Source organism: Molothrus aeneus, chromosome 14 (assembly GCF_037042795.1).
Source record: "Molothrus aeneus isolate 106 chromosome 14, BPBGC_Maene_1.0, whole genome shotgun sequence".
Taxonomy (NCBI): domain Eukaryota; kingdom Metazoa; phylum Chordata; class Aves; order Passeriformes; family Icteridae; genus Molothrus; species Molothrus aeneus.
This window is the reverse complement of record NC_089659.1, coordinates 6,965,862-6,990,221: the sequence shown is the minus strand read 5'-3', so window position 1 is coordinate 6,990,221 and position 24,360 is coordinate 6,965,862. Positions and strand designations below refer to the sequence as shown.

The window sequence follows — 24,360 nt, the reverse complement described above, 5'->3', positions numbered from 1 at the left end:
TGAGGGGCACCACTGTGGGCACCCCAGCAGAGGGACAGTGACACTGAGGGGCACAGCTTTGCTCACCCCAGCAGGGTCAGTGACACTGAGTGGCACCACTGTGGGCACCCCAGCAGAGGGACAGTGACACTGAGTGGCACCAGTTTGGGCCCCAGCAGCGTCAGTGACACTGAGTGGCACCAGTTTGGGCCCCAGCAGGGTCAGTGACACTGAGTGGCACCAGTTTGGGCCCCAGCAGGGTCAGTGACACTGAGTGGCACCAGTTTTGCTCACCCCAGCAGAGGGACAGTGACACTGAGGGGCGCAGCTTCAGTCACCCCAGCAGAGGGACAGTGACACTGAGGGGCACAGCTTCAGTCACACTGGAGCCCTGGGCTTGTCCAAAACCCCTCCCTGGGAGCCTGGCCCCGCTGCTCTCTGGCTGCCTTTGGGACAGACAGATTTAGGCTGCTGTCTTGCAGCTGAGGCTGCTCAGGGATGGGGAAAGCACATTATTGATCCTGTTACCTCACACTGGTACCAGCACTACATTGTTTTCTAACATCAAGTCATTTTAAGTTGCCACAATGACACAAAAACATTGATTAAAAATTAAAAGAAATGACAGCTCTCCCACAAACAGTACTTACTGTACCATACTTATTCTGTCCTGGGAGGAGAAAGAGAAAATAGCAGAAGACAGAATAATTTATAGTGATAAAATGGGTTACATTTTCATAAAAATTTTATTTTACTTTTTTTTTTTTTAAATAATTCAATGCACTGGCAGTATAATTAATCCCTCTATGAGAGACACGAATGTACCAGTTCAACCAATATTATTTATACAGAGACATTGTGTTTAAAAACAACAAAAGTACATTTAAAATGTTTGTACATAAAGTATTACTGTTATTTCTTTTTTTTTTCTGAAGAAGGAACAAATGTAAACAAAATGCATAATTGTGCAACACGTTGGAAATACAAAGCAAAACAGGCAAGATACAATTTTATACATATAAAGCAAAAGAAATCAAACTTTTTTAACTATACAACATTTCAGTAATTGCTTGACAGTTTAACAGTTACCTTGGTCTGTACAAAACATCTTAACTTATACTTAAAACTTTACAAGAATAACATGCTTGTTCAGAACAAAGACACCTTGTGGAATTGCAATGATTATTGATATGATACTTGCACACATGAGAAAAAGAAGAGGCTACTTCAATAGTAAATAAAAAGTAAGAACATAAGAATGTAAGGTAAAAGGCCATTTAGTAAACCATAATCTAATTCCAATAGCTAATTAAGTTGCACTGCAATGCAGAAATTAAATCTGACTTTTGCTGGAAGACCATAAGGTCATAATGTTGCTCTATTTCCAGGAACCAGAAGAAAGCATATATAAATTTTCCTGATATTTTGGTTAATTATACATGCGCACACACACACACACACACAAAAGAAAAAAAAAAGAAAAAATAATAATATTTGCCACAACAGCCAGAAATGGTGGGTGAGAGAACCCACAGACTAGACTACTCCCAACATGGCAGGGTTAAAAAATCAGGACAGCTAGAAAGAGCAAACAGCCACCAAGTTTGCCGGGATTGCTTTTCCTGAACCTTTGTCGTATTTTGTTTTTTTTTTCTAAAGGACAGGAAGAAACTTGAATTGAGTTGAGCCATTCCAAAATTCTGGGAGTACCACAGCCAAGCCAAAACACAAACTGAAGGAGAGCTCAAAACCAAAGCAAAACATCACCAGATCTTTGACTTGTTTTTATATTCTGTGATGGTATGTCCTAGACCTTTTGAATGTGGGTTTAAAAAAACCAGCATTTAAGATTCAGTAGAAGATATGCAATCCAGAGATGTCAAAAATACAGACAGGAATAAGTTATACAATATTTTATGGAAATACAAGGACTGTCAGCTTGGATAAAATATACATAATTTTTAAGTGTCCTCAAATGATACATATGGCTAAAATTAAACCCTTGATTGCAGCAACCTAACATATTCAGTGCCTGCTCCTGCAATCTGTGTGCTGAGCACCAATTCTCACAGTTACTTCTGTGGACTTCAGTGGAGCAACCTGCTCACCAGGATGCTCAGGGGAAGAACAGCAAAATTTGGCCTAGATAAATATTTGCCATGACTTCTATATGTACAGAACCCAATTGGCTTAGAAAAACCACTTTAGCCTGCTGCAGTGTCTTTGAACTAAAGTAACAGATTCCATCTCTAGACTGAGAGCATTTATGACATGTTTGAATTTATTTGCCATTTTTCTATGCAAGCTAATGCTGATGCCAGTAAGTATTTAAACTGGGAGGTAATGAAGTTGCAACATGCCTTTAGCAAAAACCAAAACATATGCAAGCCTAGGTGGCAAGCAGAAATTGCCCTCCAATTTTTTTAGCAGGGATTATCTGGTGCTGAAAAAGAATAGTTCACTATAGGCCCAGCCTCAGTGTGCATTTCTAAAGCTGCATCAGGGCATGCAGCCCAGTTTGAAAAGGGAGAGGACTGGTTTTTCAGCTGGTGTAAATCAGCACTGACATCCACAGAGCTACTTAGAGCACATCAGCTGAAGCTTTGGCCCACAGTCATCAGAAGCATGCAGCCATCACTCTGTATGAAAAACTCAGCTGTGGAAGTGCAGAGTGAGGTGTCATTGACATCAGATCAAAAGATGCTCTGCTTGTCTCGTTTCTGAAAATGCATCTCCAGACTGTGTGGTCTAAAGCACTTTTATAATGTGCTACACTGCACAGCTTTGCAATGTACAGTATTTCCTCACAGGCAAGGATTATGGTATGTTAATCATTACAGTGGCATGATCAGTAAAAAGGTATGATGATAAAAGTTTTGGGAGTTTATCTGCATAGAGATATACTGGCAAAAATTTGTCTGGGATTAGAGGGTTTGCTCCTTGGTGTGTGCATATTGGATTAACTCCACTGAAATCAGTACTCCTTCTCCAGTTTACAGCAGCTGAAGAACTTGTACTCTACCTCTACTATAAATAAAACATTTGTGTTGCTATCCACTACTCAGTTATTTCATAAATTCAAGGGTAAATGTCTCCTGCCATGGGTCAAAGCTTCTCTGAGTCCACAATGTTGTTACTGGTCATGAAGTCAGTGGTGGTTTCCCTGAGCCAGGGCTGAGCCAACACATGGTCTGGCTGAAGAGCAAATCTGCTTGCAGTTATTCCAGCTCTAGTAACAGACCCTGAACTACTTTCACTGAGATGAGTACTCAGCCAGAACAAAAATGGATGGAATTCCATTAATTAATTGGGTTAATGCAACTGGGCTAATACACACAACTCCAGGAAGGCTATGTCATTTTTATTATCCAGCTTCTCCTCTGATAAACAGTATTCAGCAAGATCTGTAAGACTTGCACTAATGCCACATGACAGCAGAATTTGGTCCCATGAATTCCACCAGTTGAGCCAAGTTATTTTACATTTGCTTAGCTCAAATTTTGGTCCACTGTAGCTACTGTTGTTCAATAAAACAATTAAATTCACCTCAGAATCAGACCTTCTTTTAATTCTGAGAAGAAAATAACTGAGTGGAAATTAGGGCTATCTGTACCTTAAGGGTCTTTCAATGGTAGTACAAAAGGGTGACACTCACACAGCTGTGAGCAAACATATCTAGCACAGAGAGCTTATGGGGCTTGCAGGTAGAGGAACTCAGTTAAAATCAAAGAAGAAAACAAATGTCAAACAGCTGCATTGTCCACTCATATGCCTTTTTAGACTGGCATCAGTGGAACTCAGTTGGAGTCCTGCAAACATGAGTGATCCTGTGGACACCATGATTTTAATTCCAGTTCTGTGTGCAGTGGGTATGGGCTGAGTTCTACACTGTCACTGTGAGCCACTTCTGTCAGCCTGACTGGCATTTCCAGGCACAGTGAAGTACCAGGGAGTGCTCAAACCCCAGTGCAGCTGCAGCTGCACAGGCCCAAGGCCTGAAGCAATGCAGAGCCCCAGCTCTGCTCCCCAGGCAGTGGGGCTGGGGTCCCTCCTGGGCTCAGACCTGCTCCCCCAGTGCAGCAGACAGGGCTGTGTGGGATCCACACCACACACACCTGCAGCAGTCCAACACCCAGAGCAGGCTGAGGGCTCAGGAGCTCTGTGTGGCTCCGCAGCCTGTGGGAGGCAACATCAGGTCACACGATGCTGCCCAAGGTGGCTGCTGGGCCTTTGGGCTTGGTCCTTGCTTCTGTTGTAAAAATAAAGTAAAAAATAATGGTTTAACTGGATGGTGACTTCAGGTAGTGACCAGAATTACCTCTCAGTGACATGAGGTGGCACTCTGAGGTGCACTGAAGAATTGGCAGTGGTGGTGCTGTATTCTGATTTCACAGCATACCGTGGTATAGGTATTATTTTGCAGGACACATCAACAGTAATAAGTCCCCTTTCCCAAGAAGCACACTCAGCTTAAATTCACAATGCCAGAGCACAGCAGCTTGCCCCACTTTCTTTAAACCACTCTTGACATCTTTACCATTGCCTAATACCATTACAGTGCCAGTGAGCTGCCTGACATGTCACTACACACCTTGTGGTCCTGGGAACAGCTTTTCATCACAGTGTTTCTGCTGCTGTGCCTCTTGATGAGGCCAGGCTTGATTCTCATGTGACACCAGCTTTATGCAGTAACTCATCTGCACCTGAATTTGCTCTCATCTCTCTATAGAGCCACAGGCTCCTCTGAATTGTACACAAGATCTGAACACAATCTATCCTGACTTCAGCAGCTACCACAAGAGGTTTAAAGTGGTGTGAGATGATCAGAATAACTGATCTTGGAAGACAAAACATCTCTGAAACAAAATGGCTTAAGGAAAGCTATGAAGTCCATCAGAAAGGCAGGTCTGACAGGGTACTGGGGAGAAGATGGCTACTCTCTAAGTCAGGCAGGAACATTTTGCATTCAGTGGCAGATAGGTTTCAGTCATGAAGGAGACCCTAATAGCTTTTAGCCAATACATTTAGGCTAAAATATCAAATGATCAACGAAAATATGCCCCCATATAGACATATCTCATTGGACAACAGAGAATGCCTTTATGCATTGGTGTGCCCTGGTTATATCATGGAAGTTCAGGAGGATTGTTGGAAACTGAGGAATTGAGCTCTCCCAAGATTAAGATTTGTTTTATTTGTATTTATAAAGTAGCTGTAAAGTAAAGCTGGAAGATCTCATAAGGACAGTAGATTAGTTTTCCATCTTCATCCCCTTTGCCTCACTCCCAGTGCATTCAGGTGAGGTCAGGGAGATGCTAAGAAAGAAAGGCCCTTTGCAAAGAGCCCTTGGTCTGCAGCCTGCCTACAGCTGGGACATTTCTACACTTCCTCCAGAACGGCAACTTGATTTTCTTTGGTGTCTTGTTAAATATTTTGTCTTTCTTAAAACTTCAAGACACTGGTCTATGGAAATGAGTTAACCTGAAAACCAGCACACTGACACAGCACATTCGTTCTTACACTGACTTTAGGGACCACAGGACTAAAATGACATTGTTATGTCTGCAAGAGGCAGTAGATGCACAGACTATAGAGGAACACTTGAATAATGCCACTACCACTAGCAGTGGTAGGAGTGTTTTCTGTTTACAGCTACCATATCTTTTCTCCTGTGCTATGAAGTAATGAGCAGGAACTTTCTGCTGCAAATTCACACATAAATCCACACAGATGTGTACACACACTCACACTCCTGGGCTTGCTTCAATGCTGCATGGAGTTTCTCCTGAGCTCCAAGTAATGAAGTGTGTTAATACTTAAGTCAGAATCCCTACCAGCCCAATTTTTGTTATTTGTTAATTTATACTCACAAAATGAATAATTGGATTTAGACAGCATTAAATGCTGATAAAAACAGTTTTTTCCAAAGTACCTAAAAACATCAGTGAATCTAAACTGTCATAACAGAAGAACATAATAAAATCTGTGAAATTTAAAAAAGCATGGAAAATAATTTCCAGATTCAATTGGCTTATTTTGTTTCTTTAGGAGGAATGAATATCTCCAATCCTCTTTTTTAAAATCCCCCACATAACTATCAACAGATCTGTCTCTACTTTTCAAAGGAGATAATTTATAAATGAGTCAATCTATTCACAGAGAGACTATTTAAATAACTGAAAGTCCAAAGAATATGTAAGAAAAAGTGAAGTTAAGATGCAAGCCGTGAAAGTTGCCACCAACACGATCACAAAAAGGTTTTCCCTCAGCTCCTGCTTTGAGCACCCAACACACATGACATGGCTGGAGATGTTCACTGCATGTGGAGCTGGGTATTCTGCCTGCACATTGTCAAATACTTGAGACTTGCTGCAGGCCTTGAAGTGGAGGTTAAGTGCTATGTAAATGCCTCTCTTGAGCATTTAGGACTTTGCTACCCTTGGGTCTTGCCCCCCAAATGCCTGAGTTTAGCCCTTTACAGGCCTGCTCCCTTCACTGCTGAACTCTTGATATTGCTCCAAACCTCAGGCATGGGACACAAATGACAGTCGGGTCAGTTCTGGCAGTGTTCTACAAAGCTTGGTGTCCTTCTTAAACCCAGCTACAGAAGTCAAGAGATTACATCACTGTTCCAGTTTATCACTATTAAAAAGAAATGTGTCAGTTCCAGCCCTTGGCACGCTTGTAAAATGCCTGAAAATGTGTTGTGAAACCAGTCCCAAAGCTCATAATCCAGAAGGCAATACAGGAACCAAAGAGTTTATTTAAAAAAAACCAACAAAACCAAACCACAATTTTAAGCCAATCTTGTAATTTTTGGTGCTTGGTTCATGAGTCTGAAAGCTTAATTTGGGCAATTTTAAGTGCAGACATTACAAATGCCCAAGGACAGACATGCTGCTTCCCCATGGATTGAAACAAACAAACAATCTTATTTGATTAGCTCTGCTGGAAGTAATATTTTAAGGGGTAAAATGATTCCACGAAGATGACATGTTGGCAATTGAAATGAGATGAATATAGTGTCTGTAAAAGTGCAATAATCCTTAATAACTAACCCAAAAGAAGCATCATCCCCAGGGATAAGACAGTAATTTACTCTCCATATTTAATTTGTTTCTAAGCCGCTTTTGAAACAAGACTGCTAAATAGTAAGTTGGCTTGTGATCCTAGACTTGACTGCTGGACTTATTATCATCATGCCATTGATTCAGCATACATTTCAACCTAAGTCACAGGATACAAAACCAGGAGGGCTAATTCCTTAAAAGATGTGAACATGGGGTAAATTTAGAGATAGGAGCCTGTTTACCACAAGCAACGGGGAAAAGATAATATATGGTGATCACTGAGGGACTGCAGCAAACTCTGATGGGTCCTGTGTCTGAAGACTGTCTTTCAAGACATTGCTATCCCTTGTAAATGCATGGAAGTCTTGGATTTCAATCTACATTAAAGGAGCAAGTGATGACAATGCACTTAATTAGACTAAATAGTTATTTGCAAAGAGAATGGAAAACTCTGGCTTATGACAAAATCAGCCCAACCTTAGCTCATCTCAAGTACCCAACCTGTTAAAAAAATATTTAAAATGTTTCATTTTCATTTTCTTTAAAGAAACCCCGACCACCATCATTCATCTACATTTCTGAACAGTTCTCACTGCTGTGGTTTTATTCATTAGCTCCTGGGGCCAGGTTGGCGTGACCACTGTGTCAGATTCAGGTTTCAGCCGTGTTACTGAAACCCTCAGAGAACAGATAAGGGTGAATCAACCACTTCAGGAACAGGAATGTGCAGATAATACAGGATGGGCATGTTCTGCAAATGTCCTTTGCAGAAACCCTACACTGGATGATTTCTCTAATGATGCACGTTGGCTATGTGTACAATACAGTCTTGTGGAACAAAATGTTAGGAATTATTGATTTTTAAGAAAAGGTAGTACTACAGGGAGCTAATATGCAACAGCTACTGAAATGTTTGTCTTAAATGTGCACTGGGCAGAGTCCTTAAGCTGCTCTTATTGCAAATATCCAAGGCCTGCTCTAAAAATCTTAACAGTCTGAACCTTTTAAATGCAAATTTATCCTATTTATCTGGTCACAACCCAGTGAGTAGAATCCAATAACTCACCAGATTAAAGAATATACAGATTTATATAGCAGAAGGTAATTGCAATTAACTAATATCTGGATGGCATTTAATACACATATTGTATTATTTCAATGAGATGAGACAGAATAATATTTACATTGCTATGAGCATTTTCTGTTTATAGAAATGGAATTTACAGTTCAGTAAGGTATGCAGGCGTTATATCAAGAATGAGATGAGACCATTTAAAGTCTTGTGAATTATTGATATAAATTCATTTTGTTTTGTTTCATGCACCAGCGCTTCTTGCAGTGGCACCAGAAGAGCAGTGCAGTTTATAACAGGGAAAAAAATAAGAGGAAAGAGCAAATGTGAAATGGTGCAATTTATTCACAATTGCTTTGAAATTCTATCTGAATTGTCTCATTATTATTCACGCATTAGAGGAATGGTCCAAAACATGACAGCATGGGTAAACAGATGCAGTGCTTGGAAAAAAGGTAATCTGACTGAAGTATTCATGGCCATTATTAAACAAATGTTATATTGCTTTTGGGTAAATCTGGTGATTTTATTTAATTTGACAATGTTTTCAAGATAGCAAGATAATACTGTTCGTTTCTAATGCTCTGAAATGAACAAAACAGGTGAAAATTGATGCCACATGGAATTATAATGTTTCAACAGTAGCTGGTTAGTTAAACTTCTAGATAGTTCATGAAGAATCTGCATACACTTATTAATGGACTTCTACATACAATATCAATGCTTAGAGTGCAGCAGTCCTGTTAAAATCTGCTTTCAGTGAGTCACTATGCAAGGAGAGATTGTTTTATGAAGAAAAATCTTGGTAAGTATTTGTTTGAGACTAAACAGTAAAACAGAAAGAAAATTCACAGATTTAGTACAGGAATGGTAGATAAGACTAAGAAAGCTAATATTTTGAAACTGCCTAAAATTGCAATAAATTCTGCTGCCTACTGAAATTATTAAGCCAACAATAAACAGGAAGAATGGAATATCAAAACCTCATTGCATAGTGTGTCATCATTCTTTAATGAGGCATTCCTTCAACCTTTTACCTCTTAACACCTTTGGTGATCTTACATTATGTACCTGTAAGATATTCAACATTCTCTTTTAGAGATTAAACCCATAGGGAGTATGAAATCTTAGGAATGTACTGAGTCAGGTAATGATGCCAGAATTAAGCGTCGAAAAGCTTGGTTCAGGTTCAGAAGATGATTTTGAATGAATAGCTATAACTTCTACTAATTTATTTCAGAAGGGACTTCTCATATATACCCTCAAATATTTAAGACGCTTTGTACTATTTCTCAGGAATCCATATCTTCTCAAAGTGCTTTTTTTGTTTTCACTTGAAGGCAGCATGGACTTAAAACAACACTGCAGGGAATGTACCGTTCCATAAAGCACATAAGGATGGCAGGATCCAGGAGACACAAGGCATAGAAAATTGTCAAAGATGATTAGATGGTACAACACATACTGCTCTTGAGTCATAAGTTTCATTATGGTGACTTCTACTTCCAATAGATAGGATATTAAAAAAGGCAATAAAAATGAAGTTACATGAATAAACTTCCAAAAATGAGTGGAGTTCCACCAGTGATCGTCTCTGCGCTGGTAGAGGTAGAAGAATGGGGATGTCATGAGCAGGGCAGCAGTCACTACAACAAATGAGCCTCGATGCGGAGCCAGTGGAGTCCCTGGCGAACGTAACGAACCAGATTGGTCATACTGCTGTGTTGTGTTAAGGGTCCCATCACTGAGTCCAGCTCTACAAAGAACTCTGCAATACACAAGAAACAGAAGCATTTTTTCAGGCAATGGTACAGAAACAGAGGTATCACCATGATTTCCCACTCAGAAGCAGCACAGTGTAATTAGCGAGTTCTAAGGACAGTTGTGTACATGAGCATGTGGTGTGTAAGAAAGAATTTAAATTACAACAATATATTGAAACAAAGAAAATTAAATTATCCATGCTGGAAGTCTACCACAGGATGGTATGAGTGGTTGTCAGTAGTCTTCCTTTAACTCTGATCATCTGCACTGTCAGTTTTTCAAGATTAGTTTTGCTGACTGTATGATTTAAATAGCTGGCAATGAAATCTTGCATTACTTTTCCATGCTGTACTCTTCCCCAGACATGAAGGGCTAGACTGGATCTTTCCAGACTAGAGGACCTTTCTTGCTCTTTTCCCCACCCTCTAATTTCTGTTACTGACACTGCAGCACTTTTGGCCCTCTGCTCATCCTGCTGCAGCTGCAGGCCCAGAGGATGAGTGTGGGATGGGAGCTGGGGAGGAAGAGGAGAGAGACAACACAGCAGGAAAATAACTCTTTGGAGACCTCTAAGGGTCTCTAAGAACCTCTAAGGGGGGAGAATCCCATCCATGGGATTCCTGGTCAGGAAGGGTTAACAGGAGGCCACTAAACAGAGAGCCCCAGTTAGGAAGCGACACACCAGTTTACTTTATGTCACATGTTAGATGCTCTCTGGGTGAAAGACTAATCCTGTTAGGGCCAACAGACCTTTCCTAATTGCTGTCAATGGAGAACTGAATTGTGTCCTGTATTCTCCCACAGTTCTTTATGCTTGCTGGGGCACAGGCATTCCCACATATCCAACACTTACACTATATTTAGGCAAGTGGGAACCCGCTCTCGGTTAAAGCCCCTCAGAGCTCAGATAACAACCAACAATCACAGTGAGGAATGGCTGAGCCCTCACATTCTCACCCTGTCTGCAATCCAGTGCACTGAGCCAGCCAGCACTGCATTGGCTGCACTTCAAGAAAGCAGATGCTGGGTATGAAATCATTATCAGTACTTTCTTCAGCAAGTAAGTGCTGCTTTGAGGACTTCTATCCAAGTATTGACAGCCTGACCCTGGTCAGCTTGGGAGCTACAGCAGTATCAGAGCACAAAGTGATTTGGCTGGAGGCAAGCATAATGAGAGCTCAGGGCTAGCACCAGTGCTGTTCAGATGCTGCAGCCAGCAGCTACTTTTAATCTTCCTTTCTCTGTCTTTCATTCATCTCCTCCAGTGTAAAATCAATACATTTTGAAATGAAATAGTGCACTATCGTGCTTGAATTCTAGAGATCTCATTCTAGGCTCAAATAAACAATAATTGCTTTAAACACTGAGAATTCACCTTAAAGCCTAGTTTCAGGTTAACATTTCTGGAAAAAGCTACAAGCACTGAAGCCACTTAATAAATTTATGCGTGAGAGAACAGGTCTTGCTCCCTACAGAGCTGGTAGCTTTCTACTATAGAGAAGAAGTCCTGGTTTCTTCAGAAGCATAAAAAAATGATCTGATCTTGTAAAGTCAGCTGAGAGTTTGATGTTATAGATGGTGAACAACACCACTTTAGGTGATCCAACAAACCATCCCATGGGCTTTGGGAAATCTGCAGTTTAGTTTGGCCTGCTACAGACACAGGTTTATGCCAAACTCCATCTATTCTCCCCACACTCTCAACTCCATGGACCAGGGGATTCCACCAGAGGTACATGGCAGCATGTTCCTGCTTTCCTCTTCAAACCAGATCAGCTTGGCGGGTCACAGCTCTGCTGCTCTCCCTCTTGCTATGCATTTTTATTTTAATGGCACATCTTTTGTCAGGCTGACAAAGAAAGGCTTCTGTGTGCTGCTCTGAGCCAGCTGAACATGAGTCAAGTTCAAACTGGGAGCGTGCAGCAGACTCAGAGCAGCACAAAAGCTAAGCTGACAGCCGTGGACAAGGGGCGGCTGCACAGCTCCTACAGTGTGGAGGAAATTCCTTGTGACTGCATGGGCATGACCTGAGAAACATTCATGGCAGCAGTAAGACCCAGAGGTAATTGCTATTAGCCCACAGTTTTATACCCATCTCAGGACAGATCATCAAGGACATATTCTTATGCAAGACACACCCTGTGATTCAGAAGGCAACAGGAACAATTAGAGCTGACCACAAAAACTCACAAAAGTGACTGAATCTGGTTGTTTTTATTTTGTTCTGGTTTTTTTTAAGGAACTAAATTTTTATCTTATCATGGTTTCTTTGCAGGTTTGTGGGTTTTTTTGGTTTTGACACCATTCTTATTTCAACAGGAGGGGAAAAATCTCATTTTTTGTAAAGAACTGACTGCCCAAGCTCCTGAGAGAGGCCGAATGATGACCTGGGACTCACAGCGGAGTCTGGGGTTTGCACTGTCCTGTTTGCTGCCATGGGGCCGTTTTGAGTCCACAGGCCAGTGCAGCAGAGCTTGGGCAGTGCACCAGAGCTGAGACAGCTGGCAAGGTGGACTGGTGATCACTGCAGAGAAAGTGTGAGTCCTGTTCCAGCCAACCAGATAAAGGTGCTTTGAATTATGTGAGAGGTGCAGATGACATCTAGAGAAACAACTACATCCAGTTTTCATGAAACACTGCACCATTTCTCATGTCAAAGTGTCTTGAATGCATCCTTTTTAAAAGATAATTCCTCATGTGGTATGATGGAGACCTGCAGAGTACCACAGCAGTTCTCATATACTTTTTGCTACACCATGAATTTTTCAAATTGCAATTTGTGTTTAAGCATGCAACTTTAAATCAAGTACTTAATTAGAAATGAGGTATCTTTCCAGAAAATATATAAAGGCAGACATGCTATAGCATGTAGGAAACTCTGATCTCTCTCCAATGGTTTACAATACTTAAATGAAATTTGAAGTAACATGAACTTTGCATTCCTGTAACGTGTCTGCAGGTTGTGAAACAAGATATGAAAGAACAGGTCACAACCTTAAATGTCTTGCTCATGTGAGAAACCCTTATTCATGCATCCAGTCCCAGCAAAGTCAAAGGGACTGCTCATCTGAATAAAGAGTATTCCTATATGGCTTTGCAGAATTGGGTTTATTTGATCATAAATCAAAATGAGAACAAAGAAGAGAGCAGGGAGGAAAATGCAGAAAGAGAATCAGCAGGTTTTTTCTCATCCAGCTCTAGGACTGATAACAGCAGTGGCTGGGTACATTTTCTGTCTGCTGGCTGAATGCCTGAGCTATTTTGATTTAATACCAAGTAGAACATTTAACAACTCCACAACACACAGGGCTAATGACAAGATTATCACCATCTCTTCCTCCTATCAGGGCATCCTTCTGCATTCCCACTGTAACATTCTGCATTACATTTGACAGGGAATCGCTTTCACATTTTGTGAAAATGGATGCAACTATGGAAAAAATCCAAAACGACTGCTCTGCTACTAAATTAATCAATGTGAACAAAGACAAGAAGCAGTGGGGAGGACTGGACAGAACTCCTATTATTGTTCCTCATCCAGGGATGGATCATTATGACCCACCATTCAGACATAAAACTCTATAAATCTCAAGCTCAGTTTCTCTAAATCAGTGGAAATTTGCCACTGACATTAATGGGAGTAAGATCAAACTGCATAGAACAAGCACATTTGTCAGGACAAGTCGGCCATCTGAAATCTCACTATAATTTAAGAGAATGAGCCAACTCACAATGAGACTATTTCCTAGTTAGGCTCTGTACCTCTAGTGTCAAAGGAAGCTTTCTCAGTGATTTGTGTAAGCCCAAAGCTGGAATCTGAATAATTATATTGCCATGGGGAAGCTCACAGCTGGCCAACAACAGGCCAAATTTGTCCCTTAGTTATATCTCAGTCACTCCACTATACTTGATACAATCCAGTCACAAACTGCTTGCCAAAACTCCTTTGAAATGACTGTGGTAAAGACTTACATTTTGTTGTTAGGAATTAACAAACAGATCTGCAATCCATTCAAAGGAGAGTCAAGGTCATGGCTTTCAGTGGACATCTCCTAATCGGACTCCCCACACAAACACATCTAATGTTTGCTTATTACACTAGCTAGCATTTTAATAGTCTTAAACCCGTTGACAGAGCAATCTGAAAATAACCTCGGTGCTCTACGAGAGGCTGAAACTGTGAACGAATTTGCAGACTTAAAAGCTCTCATCACTTGGGGCTTGTGTTCACTAAATTATTTGCCAGCTGCTCTGATAACCCCATGTTCAGCATGTGTCACACATCCCCCTCTGTGCCTGACAAGAGAAGATACGCATTGGCTACAGCCACCAGCAAGCAGATTTGGTCTGTTTGCTCAAGCTGTCACAGTTGTGCTCCTAGATGCGCTGGTTCTGGGTCCGAATCCAGAGAGCACCGGGAAAGCTAAAGCTGGGGAGCCAAAGGGGACACAGAGAAAGCAGAGAGGGGGCACCTTTGTTCTCCTTGGTCAGCTTGTCAGCCATGTCCCAGTGCTCGTAGCTGCGCAGGACGTTGTTGGTGATGTTGACGTGGCTGGCAGCCATGTGGTGGATGCGCTGGGGAATGGTGATGGTCCCCGCCGAGGATGAGCCGGCGCTGCCCGAGCTGCTCCCAGCAGAGCTGACAGGGGATGGGCTCAGGGACATGGGCGAGGGGGTTTCTGTGCTCCTGCAAGAGGCAGAGAGAGAGTGAGTTCCCCTCACACCTCCCCATTTCACTGCTGTCCTAAATGCACCTGAAAAGTGCACCCCAGTAAAGGGGGAGCTTGCAGGGGTACCTCCTGACTTCATGAGAAAGGACACCTTATCAACTGGGAATGACTGAAATTAAAAAGGGATTTAATTCTTCCTTTAAATGAACCAGTTATTTAAAAAAAAAATCTATCATAAAAATAGAGCAATCTTTCAGAGAAAGAAGCATCTCATAGCCGTAATGATTTTTCTACCTGCTGCCAGAAGCTGCAATGGCAGTTAGAAAACACTCAATGTGCAATATTGGCTTATTATCAAAGTATTTTCTGGAAACCACAATGACAGTTTGCTCCAAAAACAGTCACCACAATAAGTAAAGAGCAAGTCTTAAAAGCACCCTGTAGAGCAGTATTAGGACCTGAGGGTACTGCAGGATTATGAATATCTCCATAGGATTCTTTAAGGCTATGGAGATTTGCTCTAATTGCCTACCGTTCATCCACACAGTTCTGCACAGCGCAGTGTTTTAAGTTACCTACTTAGTGAGGCACTAATGTTCTAATATAGATTTTCCTTTAATTCTAACACCATCAATTAGGAATCACCTGCTGGCTGCAGGCAGTGCAGTGGTCAGCACAGCACGCTCTTGTTTAGTGCTGTGTAGTGCTGAATGCTCACAGAACAGCTTTTCTCTTTGAAAATTTATAGGATCAGGGATTTGTTCAGGTTGGAAAATACCTTTAAGATCATCAAGTTCAACAGTTAATCCAGAACTATCAAGTCCACCAGTAGCCCATGTCCACACATTCCATGTTACATTAAGACACTTTTAAATACCTCCAGGGAAGGCAACTCAACCAAGTCCCTGGGCAGCCTATTCTAGTGTTTGATAACCCTTTTAGGGAAGAAATTATTCCTAATCTCCAATCTAAACCTCCCCTGGTACAACTTGAGGCTATTGTCTCATCACTTGTTACTTGGGAGAAGTAAAAAGAGCCACCCTCCTGCCCAACTTGGTGTCATCCACAAACTGACTGAGGGTGCCCTTGATCTCTCTCAAGATCAAGGGGGCTCCAGATAATCAATAAAGACATGAAAAAGTACCAAGCCCTGGGGAACATCACTGGTGACCAGCCCCAGCTGGATGTAATTTCATTCACCCATTTGGAAGCACTTGCCTAAACAAAAGCATTCTATTTGCTGTGGAACACACTTGAGATGCAGGGCCAAGACACTCCTGGCACTCTCTGCATGAAGCAAAGAGACCAAAACTCTCCAGACAGGGATGTTGTAACCCCTCCCTGGACATGCAGCTGTAGATGCCTCATGCTGTGCAACAGCATCAAGCCCAGTCACCGAGCTGATCCAAAGGCCAGGACAGGAGGGCTTGGCCTTTTGGCTTTAAAGGCCACTGTCGATGGCCCTGCCAGGGCACAGACCTGCTGACACCTCCAGGTGCTGCAGGACAGACTGATACAGCACCACAGCCTTGGGCTGAAAGGCATCGATGGCAACAGCTTTTGCTGCAGATTTTCCAGCAGTGCCTGCTATTACCTGTGCTCAACAACAGGCTCCTGTGATACATTCTTTTTCCAAAGCTGGAGATCACATTGATTTGGCAGCTTGTAGCTTTTTACCCAGCTTATGGGTTAGAGTTTAAGCATGTCCTAATGCACAAATACTTTATTTTTAAGTCTCAAAAGATCCTGGTTACCTGACTTGCCACAGTGTCTTTATCGCACAGAAGAGCTGAACTATACTAGATTAGGTCTGGGAGCAGTTAAAAATGATAAGTATCTGAGGAGACCAAGAGTATTTTGTTAGAGCCACTTACAACCAGCTGACGCACTTCTGCCAAATAAAGCACATTGTTCATTGGATTTACCCTGTTGTGCACAGCCATTATTACTGTGGTGAGTCTACTAAATCTCTGTATTTTGTGCTTTCTGTCGCTAGAGGTGGGAAACATTTCTGAAATGAAACCAGAGAAAATTTGTTTCATTGCCAGGATGGAACACGGGCCAACTTTGTAGAGGTTCACAACCCTTTCAAACAAGGAGGCAGAAATTCCAGTAAGCCAAGCTGTGATTTTTGATGGATCTGAGATCCTGACTAGACTACACACCATGGCAATGATAAGCTTTGCTTTGTTAAAGAAAAATACTTGAGATTACCCCACTGTCCCCCATCCTGCACTGGGCTGCTGCTCCACCTCCAGTGATGCCATATGCTGGAAGGTGTTTGGTCTTTTTTCTGTGGTGTGTGACATCTGACACAAATTTGCAGGGGATTAAGAGGAAACTGTAGAGCAAGTAGCCCTGGGGAAGGCAGAGCAGAAGCTGCCAATGGCAGCACCACGTCTGTGACAAACCTTGGAGGAACGAGGAGCCACCTGAGATAGATGGCAGCTCTGGGCCAGCTGGAGAGCTGCTTTCTTCTGAGATTCCACACAGAGGGGACACAAGGCCTGAGTGTGGGCTGTGCTCTCTGTGTGCTGGGACACAGGTGTCACAATAATGCTGTTATAACATGGCCTTGTCACTCAGTTACTCTCACATGTCAAGTGCTTCCTGCTCTGAATAGAGGACAGAGATGTGCACTTTCAGAGCTTTCCCTCCTTATCTCCAAAGTTAGTGGGAACAGACTGATCAGCTGGGTGTTATGTTAGAAGTGGTGCTGACCTGGGGGCTGGGTTTCTGCTGCCTGCTTTGTGGCCAGACAATAATTTTCTCCTCCAGTCAAAATCCACTTATTCTCAATCCTGGACACCTAATAGCTCCTTTAAATAGTGAGGGAGATGTCATCACCTGCAGAGCACACACTTCATAGGGGTCTATTATAGGACAGGAATAAAAGGATAACTTCTGCTTCATGAAATGTTTATGCACAAGCCCCTTCTTAAGGAACAAAAGAGATGTTATGCTCCAGTGGTCTATTTGATCACTAAAACTTTATGTTAACATTTATGTATTTTTATTACAATACAAGGTTTCACTGACACTTCAATGCCTGGAAAAACTGGCACATAATGAATAATTTAATTTAGTAGTTGCTATTCCAGTGTTAAAATATCTTTTCAGTTTTTATTTAAAGTGATTTCTTATTTAATCACTTTAGCTTATGTTACAATCTATACTTTAATAGCTCTATATATACCTATTCAAAATAACTGAGTGTTTGGGGTGTGAATATATACATATCTATACCCCAAAATATTTTCAATTATTTGAGGCAATATTTCACTTTAAGCAAAATGTTGGAATTTTTGGTTTTGCACTAATTGAGAAAAAAGTCTGTTTGAAAACTTCAGTTCTTTGTGTGCTAAACTTCAACCCCTCCTTCTTTGTTTCCCTGGCGTGTCTAATAGCCATTTCTTCTTCTGAACCACCGGAAAGAGACCATTAACAATAATCATTTTCACTTAGAATGTAGCCTACTTAAATAAAGATGGAAAAAAAGGTGAAGTCACCTTTGTCTTACTTGTGTCTGGATGTGTGACCAGGACAAAGAAGCAGGAGAAATGTGTGTCAGCTGGCAACAGCTATTGCAAGATAAAGGCAAGGATGCAGCAGCAATGCACCTCCTCTGATCATAACTGCATTACCCTGACTTCATATCTGAGGTGAGGGTGTTTTAACGTTAATATGAAGGCACTGATAATTGGCTGACTAAGTGCCTTCACATTTTCACCACTATTATATACCTTCAGTTTTATTAAACAGCACTTACCATATATCAATGAAATATTCATTGGTCTTTCATTGCTGAACGAATCATTGAAAAATCATTGCAATGAAGGTTAACTTTACTTTGGCTTCCTAAAGTGTCATGGTACTTGCCAGCTAATTAACTGATATTTTTATGGCCTTCATTTGGCTTGAGAAGTAAACTGTCAAAGTATTCAGGACAGACCCACCATGTCTGATTTTAGATTTAAGGAGGCTTTGCAGGGATGAAGGTGTGATTCAGCTCTTCCTTCCTACCCACACTGGATGTCTCACAGGGGGATCTGACTTAGTCCAGTGGGAGCCCCTCGCCCCCATGAGCCCAAGGCAGCTGTATGATGAATTCTGTAGCCCAGAACAGTTTATACATTAGACATGTTTGAAATACACCTGCAGCTCCCAAAACACTGATCCCATGACCTGTCCTTTGCCTTTAGAGGCAGAAAAACACTTCCTCTCCTCTTGGAACCACTTGTTCCCAGACAGAAGTACCCAGGAGAAAATACTCACTTTCCATTGCCGCCCCAAGGGGAGGGGGCCTGTGAGGCTTTTGAAGAGTTCTGTAAGTACAAAACCAAAATGTAAATACAGGTGATGCAAGTACATGAATACTGATAACACAAGGCTCAACATTCCCCCTTTTCATTGCAAGAGCTACAGTGCATGGAGCAGAAAAGCTCTGCACACTGGTCCCACAATTAAGTGGCTGGTGGATGACTGGTAGGTTCCAACCAGTAGCTTGAAAATAATTTGATAAAAGAGAGAATAAATTCCAGTAAAAGCAGATGTAGGTCCCAAAGAAGTGGTTTAATTATCACTGAAACTTATTCTACAAAGTAAGTTCTTCAGAGTGAAAATGACTGCTTATCTTTAGAGGGACCTTCACTATTTTAATAAGAAATAAAAATAATTTGGCTTGATGTTTTAATGAAATTGATCCCTCCCAAGTTGCTTAGGGAAGGTGGCTCGGGATTCAGACAGTAGTATAAATAAAATTTTTAGTAAGGATCTGCTTGAATGCTTTTGTTTTTATTTATTTTAGTTGCACAAATTGACTTTCCTTACCTGCTTACTCATTCTGCCTTTCACGTCTGTGTAGCACCTTGTAAAACCCTGTACAAAAAGATTGCCGAGCAACAATAAAGCCCAGGTCTTTCCAGCCTTGCTCAGACTGACTGGTATCTTAGTTCCCATACAAAGTGGCAGTATCAGGGCTGAGGCTATCTGTGTGTGCCCTCTGAAAACAATCATTCAGCTCCCTTGCTGAGAAGTCAGCACGCACAGTGAAAATTCAATCAAGTTTTACAAGTTCTCTGCAAAGTATTTCCCACGTTATTACAGCCCTCATCTGGTCACTGTAATCACTATTTTGCATGGGAGGCACAGAGATTCAGTGGAGCACAGACAGTGGAGCACAGACTTGACTCTAAACCACAGCTCACAGCCCAACATTTCTGACCAAAGCAGAACACATTGTCCAAACCACAGCACTGGCCTGGCCATTCCTGGACAGCAGCCACTGCTTGTCACAGAGGATGTGGGCATGACTGGGGGTGTTTCACAGCACAGAGCATATGGAGCTTATGAGGAAAGAGTGACATAAACTGCCCTGGAAACTCCTCAGAAATGGAGAAGAAGCTTTTATTGTTAATTTCTCCTGTCTGGGGGTTGCTCCCAACAGTACCTGGAGACAAATAATACCTCTGTCAAGATTAAGATTAGATCTCAATGGGAAGCAGTTATTTGATAATGAGAATATTTAGCAAAAATATTTCAGTGACTACTGACAACGCATTTTAAAAAACATGAAAATCTTCCTCAAACTTTCAGAGGAAAAACATCACAGGATGTCACTTTTTGTAATCATAAAAGGTCTGATTTCAATTTTAAAAAATTATCACTTTAGTGGTGTTTTACTCCAAGTTGCCTCTAAATTTCAAAATTGCTTTCATGATTAAATGGCTATTTTCTGTTTTGAAATGTTAAAAGTATCATTTTGAAGCTTTTAATTGGAAATTAATCAGAACCAGTTCTGTCCACAAATGATTTCAATTTGGACAAAGTGGCATTTGTGAGGAAAAATATAAAGAACAGTTTAGCTGAAAAAATCCTCCCCAGCTCTGCTGTAAACAGTGGGCTGCTTTTCACAGTTAAAATTGTGTAAAAGTTTGAATAACAACTCTATTCAAACAGTTAATCTGTTTCATTTGTATTACAGATTCTTGCTAGTGAACACAGAGAAAATGGTGCAGCAATACAAAACTAACACATAGTTAATAGCTCCCATTCTTTTCTTTTCTCCTCCTGTGCCTCTATTACAGAAAGAACTGAACATATAATCTGTATCCACTCAAACCCTGCTTCTAGCAAGTGAGTTACAGTGCCCATAGCACACACACTGTAACATTAACTGAAACACTTTGCTTCAACTGCATGCCTATGCCTGGCATTCCTGATTCCTCTATTTTATTGCATTTTTATTTTTTTCTCTTATTTTAATTTACATTGAAGGACATTTTCTTATGCTGGGAGTAGTAAATATGTTCTTTATCTTACCTACTTGCACAGCTAGAGAAAATAAAGCGGCTTTAAGGACAGAGAATCTCTCTTGCTCCCGCCTATTTTTTTTTAAAGAAATCATTACTTTCTGCAGAAAAGGTTTATTTGTCTAATAATTCTTTTTTAAAGATACAATCTACATTCAACCTGGATAAAATCTGAAGTGGCTGGAATACATTTCATGAAAATGCTGAGGTTACAAATGTGTGTAGCTCAAATTTAATTTGTTGTGCAAATCCCTGACTGAAAACTCCATGAGCACAACACAGGCACTCCTAATGGTACAAGAGAGTCTCCATTTAAGCACAAGATTAGGACTAACATTACTGGAGCTGCACAGAGACACACACAGGGGACACATGGGTAGTCAGGACTGTGGCTGCTGCCATCTCAGAACTGGAGTTTTACAGCAGAAGGACCATTTTATCACCATTTACATGAAAACATGAAAACTGCAGTGTTAAAGGTTTTTATTGGTTTGCAGTACCAATATGTCAAAGCCTTGAACAAATTCACAGGGGCTGGAAACACCAACAATAAAAGACTGATGGGCTGACAAGCCAGTATAATTACATAATTATAGAATAATATGTAGTAATAAAGTAAAAGAATTAATGTATGCTTCAAACAGCATTAACCAGTGAAATATAAATATCAAAACCTCACAGCTGAAGAAAGATTCTATTTCTCTCCTGATCTAGGAACAGTGAGGATTTGTCATTCTTACTGGGTAAACAGCATTTGACCAAGTAAAATGAAACATCCCCAAGTCATGACCATCAGATCTCCACTCAATTTAAGGTAAAGGCAAACCTTCGAGATGTAGATAAGGTAATTTGAAGTTCCACAGGAATAAAAGAATAAATCTCTGAAACTGCAATAATCTTCAGGAAATCTCACTGAATCTAAAATCTAAACTTAACTAACTACAGCCCAAATAATTGTTTTATTATGGTTCATTAGGGGTCAGTCCATAATCACTTGCACATTGAAACCTTGAAAAAATCAGAAACTTGCATAAACATTACATGGTGTGGAGAATAATGTTATTTTTGTAGAATTACTGAGTATGGTCCTTTGAATCAAGTGACTAATCAAAAAATCCCCCAAATCACTTCTGTCCCCATTCCCTGGCAGCCATCCTGCCTGCATTTCCCAGGGGAGAGGTTAAATGTGGGACTTTTAAGTCATGCAGTATACTTGTGAGAGCTCTCAGTGTTGGTATGAATTTCATTTCATATCAATAAATTAAACAGAATAAAGATTACCTTAAAATATTCCATCAGAGATCTGGAGTACTTCATAGCATGGTCCTTCTTTAGTTTAAACATTCTCAAGTAGAGAAGTGATAAGCATCGGTAGCTGTGGTAATTAGGAAAGGATTATGTTAATTCCATTGCTTAATGAAACCTATAAACTTAAAAAAAAAAAAAGCTGACCTATATTTTGCAGTCTCTGTTCTAAGGTTACATTTTGAAACATAAGCAAATGGAGAAAAAAAAAAAGTGGTCAAAAGCATTAAAATCCCATCTTGATAAGAGTATAAATTAGAAGAATAAATGTTTAGTCAGCTGCTGAAGAAATCCATTAGTTATCCTTTAATAGTTTAATGGAAAACAAGAATAATGATCTTCTGTAAGCTGCTTAAGCAATTCAGTACTTTTAAAGTCCTCCTTAAGATTTTAGCTGCTTCTCTCATTGTCGCAAAGGGACTTACCATAAAACTGCTAATTTCTTGTCCCCTTCTGTAGCAGAAGAGCCTGTGAAATTCTTGAGTCTCATTGCATACCTTGTCAGAAAGGTGAGAGAGAGTTAAAATGAGAGTTAAAATGTTTCCAAAAATAATCAGATATTCTTCTCCAACTGCAACAGTTATTGGTTGCAGTGCTCTATAATGAAGAGATCCATGTAAAACTCAACAGAAAGCATCACTTAAAATCGGGAGGCCTTAAGTAAATCACCAACCAATTTTTTGGGCCAACAAGGTGAACTATTCTTGGGCATATTAATGATATTATATCCAGCCAACTAGGCTGAGTGCTGCAAACATTTGGGATGAGTGTTGAACAGAAGCATAAGATCTTGGCCTATAGGTACTGAAGTATAAAGTAATATATAATGTTTTACATATAGTACTTTGGGCTTGAATAATATCTTCAAAATCGTTCTCATAAATATATTTTATATAGAAAATGGTTTTACATACAGGAAAGGTCACGTTCACAGCTTTTTTCATTCTTGGGCTCATTAATTTATGAATCTTGTGTACTTGGTCGTCCCTCTCTATTTAATTGCTGCTGTCCAGCATTTGGATGATCAGGGATTGAGTATTCCTATTTTCCTCTGCCTTTTTTTTCCTTTAACTGAGCACACTCCATTCTATGCATTAGTCTCTTGAAAATCAATTCATCGCATAAAATCATTGTTCTGAGCCCTAATGCAATTTCACAGGTACTTGTGTTGGAATAAGTAATAGGGTTCAGCCTTGCGTAAGAAAGTTTTAAGGTATCCAGGCAGTCCTGATGAGTTCCCATTTACAGGGAGGTAATGGTGTGCAGGCAGTGAGCTGCTCTCCCCTGCCTGGCCCCCAGCACCCTTCCCAGCCCCAGGCTGCAGCTGCACCACCCAGCTGGGAGCCTCCTCCACATCCTGTCCCACCTGCTCTTGGGTATTGGGGTTCTAGTCAGACTGGATGAATGTGATCAATCACAAAGATCTGTGTATCTTTGGGACTTCAGCACTACCACTAAATTAAAACACATTTGACAGTCAGATCTCTGATAGTCCCAATCTCTTTGATGCTCCACTTGCTTTCACAAATAGGTGCCTGATGCAGATAGTCAGGGCAGACACAGCTAAATGCAAAAGGGGAAAATTGTGCTTCTGATGAAGGGAGGAGTAAAAGTGAGGAAAATTTCCCTCTGTTTGTTATCTCACAGTAAAAACCTATGTTAATATTAGCAGCTACACTGAGAAGAGGTTGTGTGTACAGCCACATACTTTGTACGTACATCCAGCACCCGCTGTTGCCCACAAGAACTGTGTCTTTGTCCATGGAGCTTTACTGAGCCTGTACCAGCCTGCTGCTCACCTGGGCAATCCTTTTGTCCATGTCTGACCACTGACAGCAATTAAATGGACAAATCAGTCTCACTGGCTGCCACAAGATGCTGCATGCAACAGTCGGTGAATTAAACTCTACTTTTGGTGGTAGGTGGTGGAATTAATTTCACCTGACTTAAGCTATTTATATATATTGGAGATCTAATATAACATATTCTCCAGGTTCTTCCACAGCCAAAAGCAGTTCAGGTGCTGCTTCCATGCCAAGGTCTACCTGTCCCCCAGCCTGCAGCAGGAGCAGCAAGGCAGCAGGGCTGTTGATGCTGAGGAGTGCCAGCCACCCCAGGATAAACTGTGCCCTCACCTGACTCCCTGCAGGTCCTGCCTTTTGTGAGCCACTCCTGGAACTGCCATTCCC

At 41.0% G+C, this 24,360-nt stretch overlaps 1 protein-coding gene across 1 annotated transcript in view; it reads right to left on the bottom strand.

The window, feature by feature from the left end:
* Positions 1 to 706: 706 nt before the first annotated feature.
* Positions 707 to 24,360, bottom strand: part of AFF2 (ALF transcription elongation factor 2) — a 304,091-nt gene continuing 280,437 nt past the window's right edge. Inside the window, exons 17-22 of the mRNA XM_066559790.1 lie at positions 22,597 to 22,668; positions 22,148 to 22,241; positions 19,386 to 19,433; positions 18,831 to 18,880; positions 14,358 to 14,572; positions 707 to 9,889 (exon numbers count right to left, since the gene is read on the bottom strand). Coding sequence (XP_066415887.1) covers positions 9,768 to 9,889; positions 14,358 to 14,572; positions 18,831 to 18,880; positions 19,386 to 19,433; positions 22,148 to 22,241; positions 22,597 to 22,668 — 601 coding nt within the window. The 3' untranslated portion in view covers positions 707 to 9,767. The remainder of the gene's footprint in view (positions 9,890 to 14,357; positions 14,573 to 18,830; positions 18,881 to 19,385; positions 19,434 to 22,147; positions 22,242 to 22,596; positions 22,669 to 24,360) is intronic.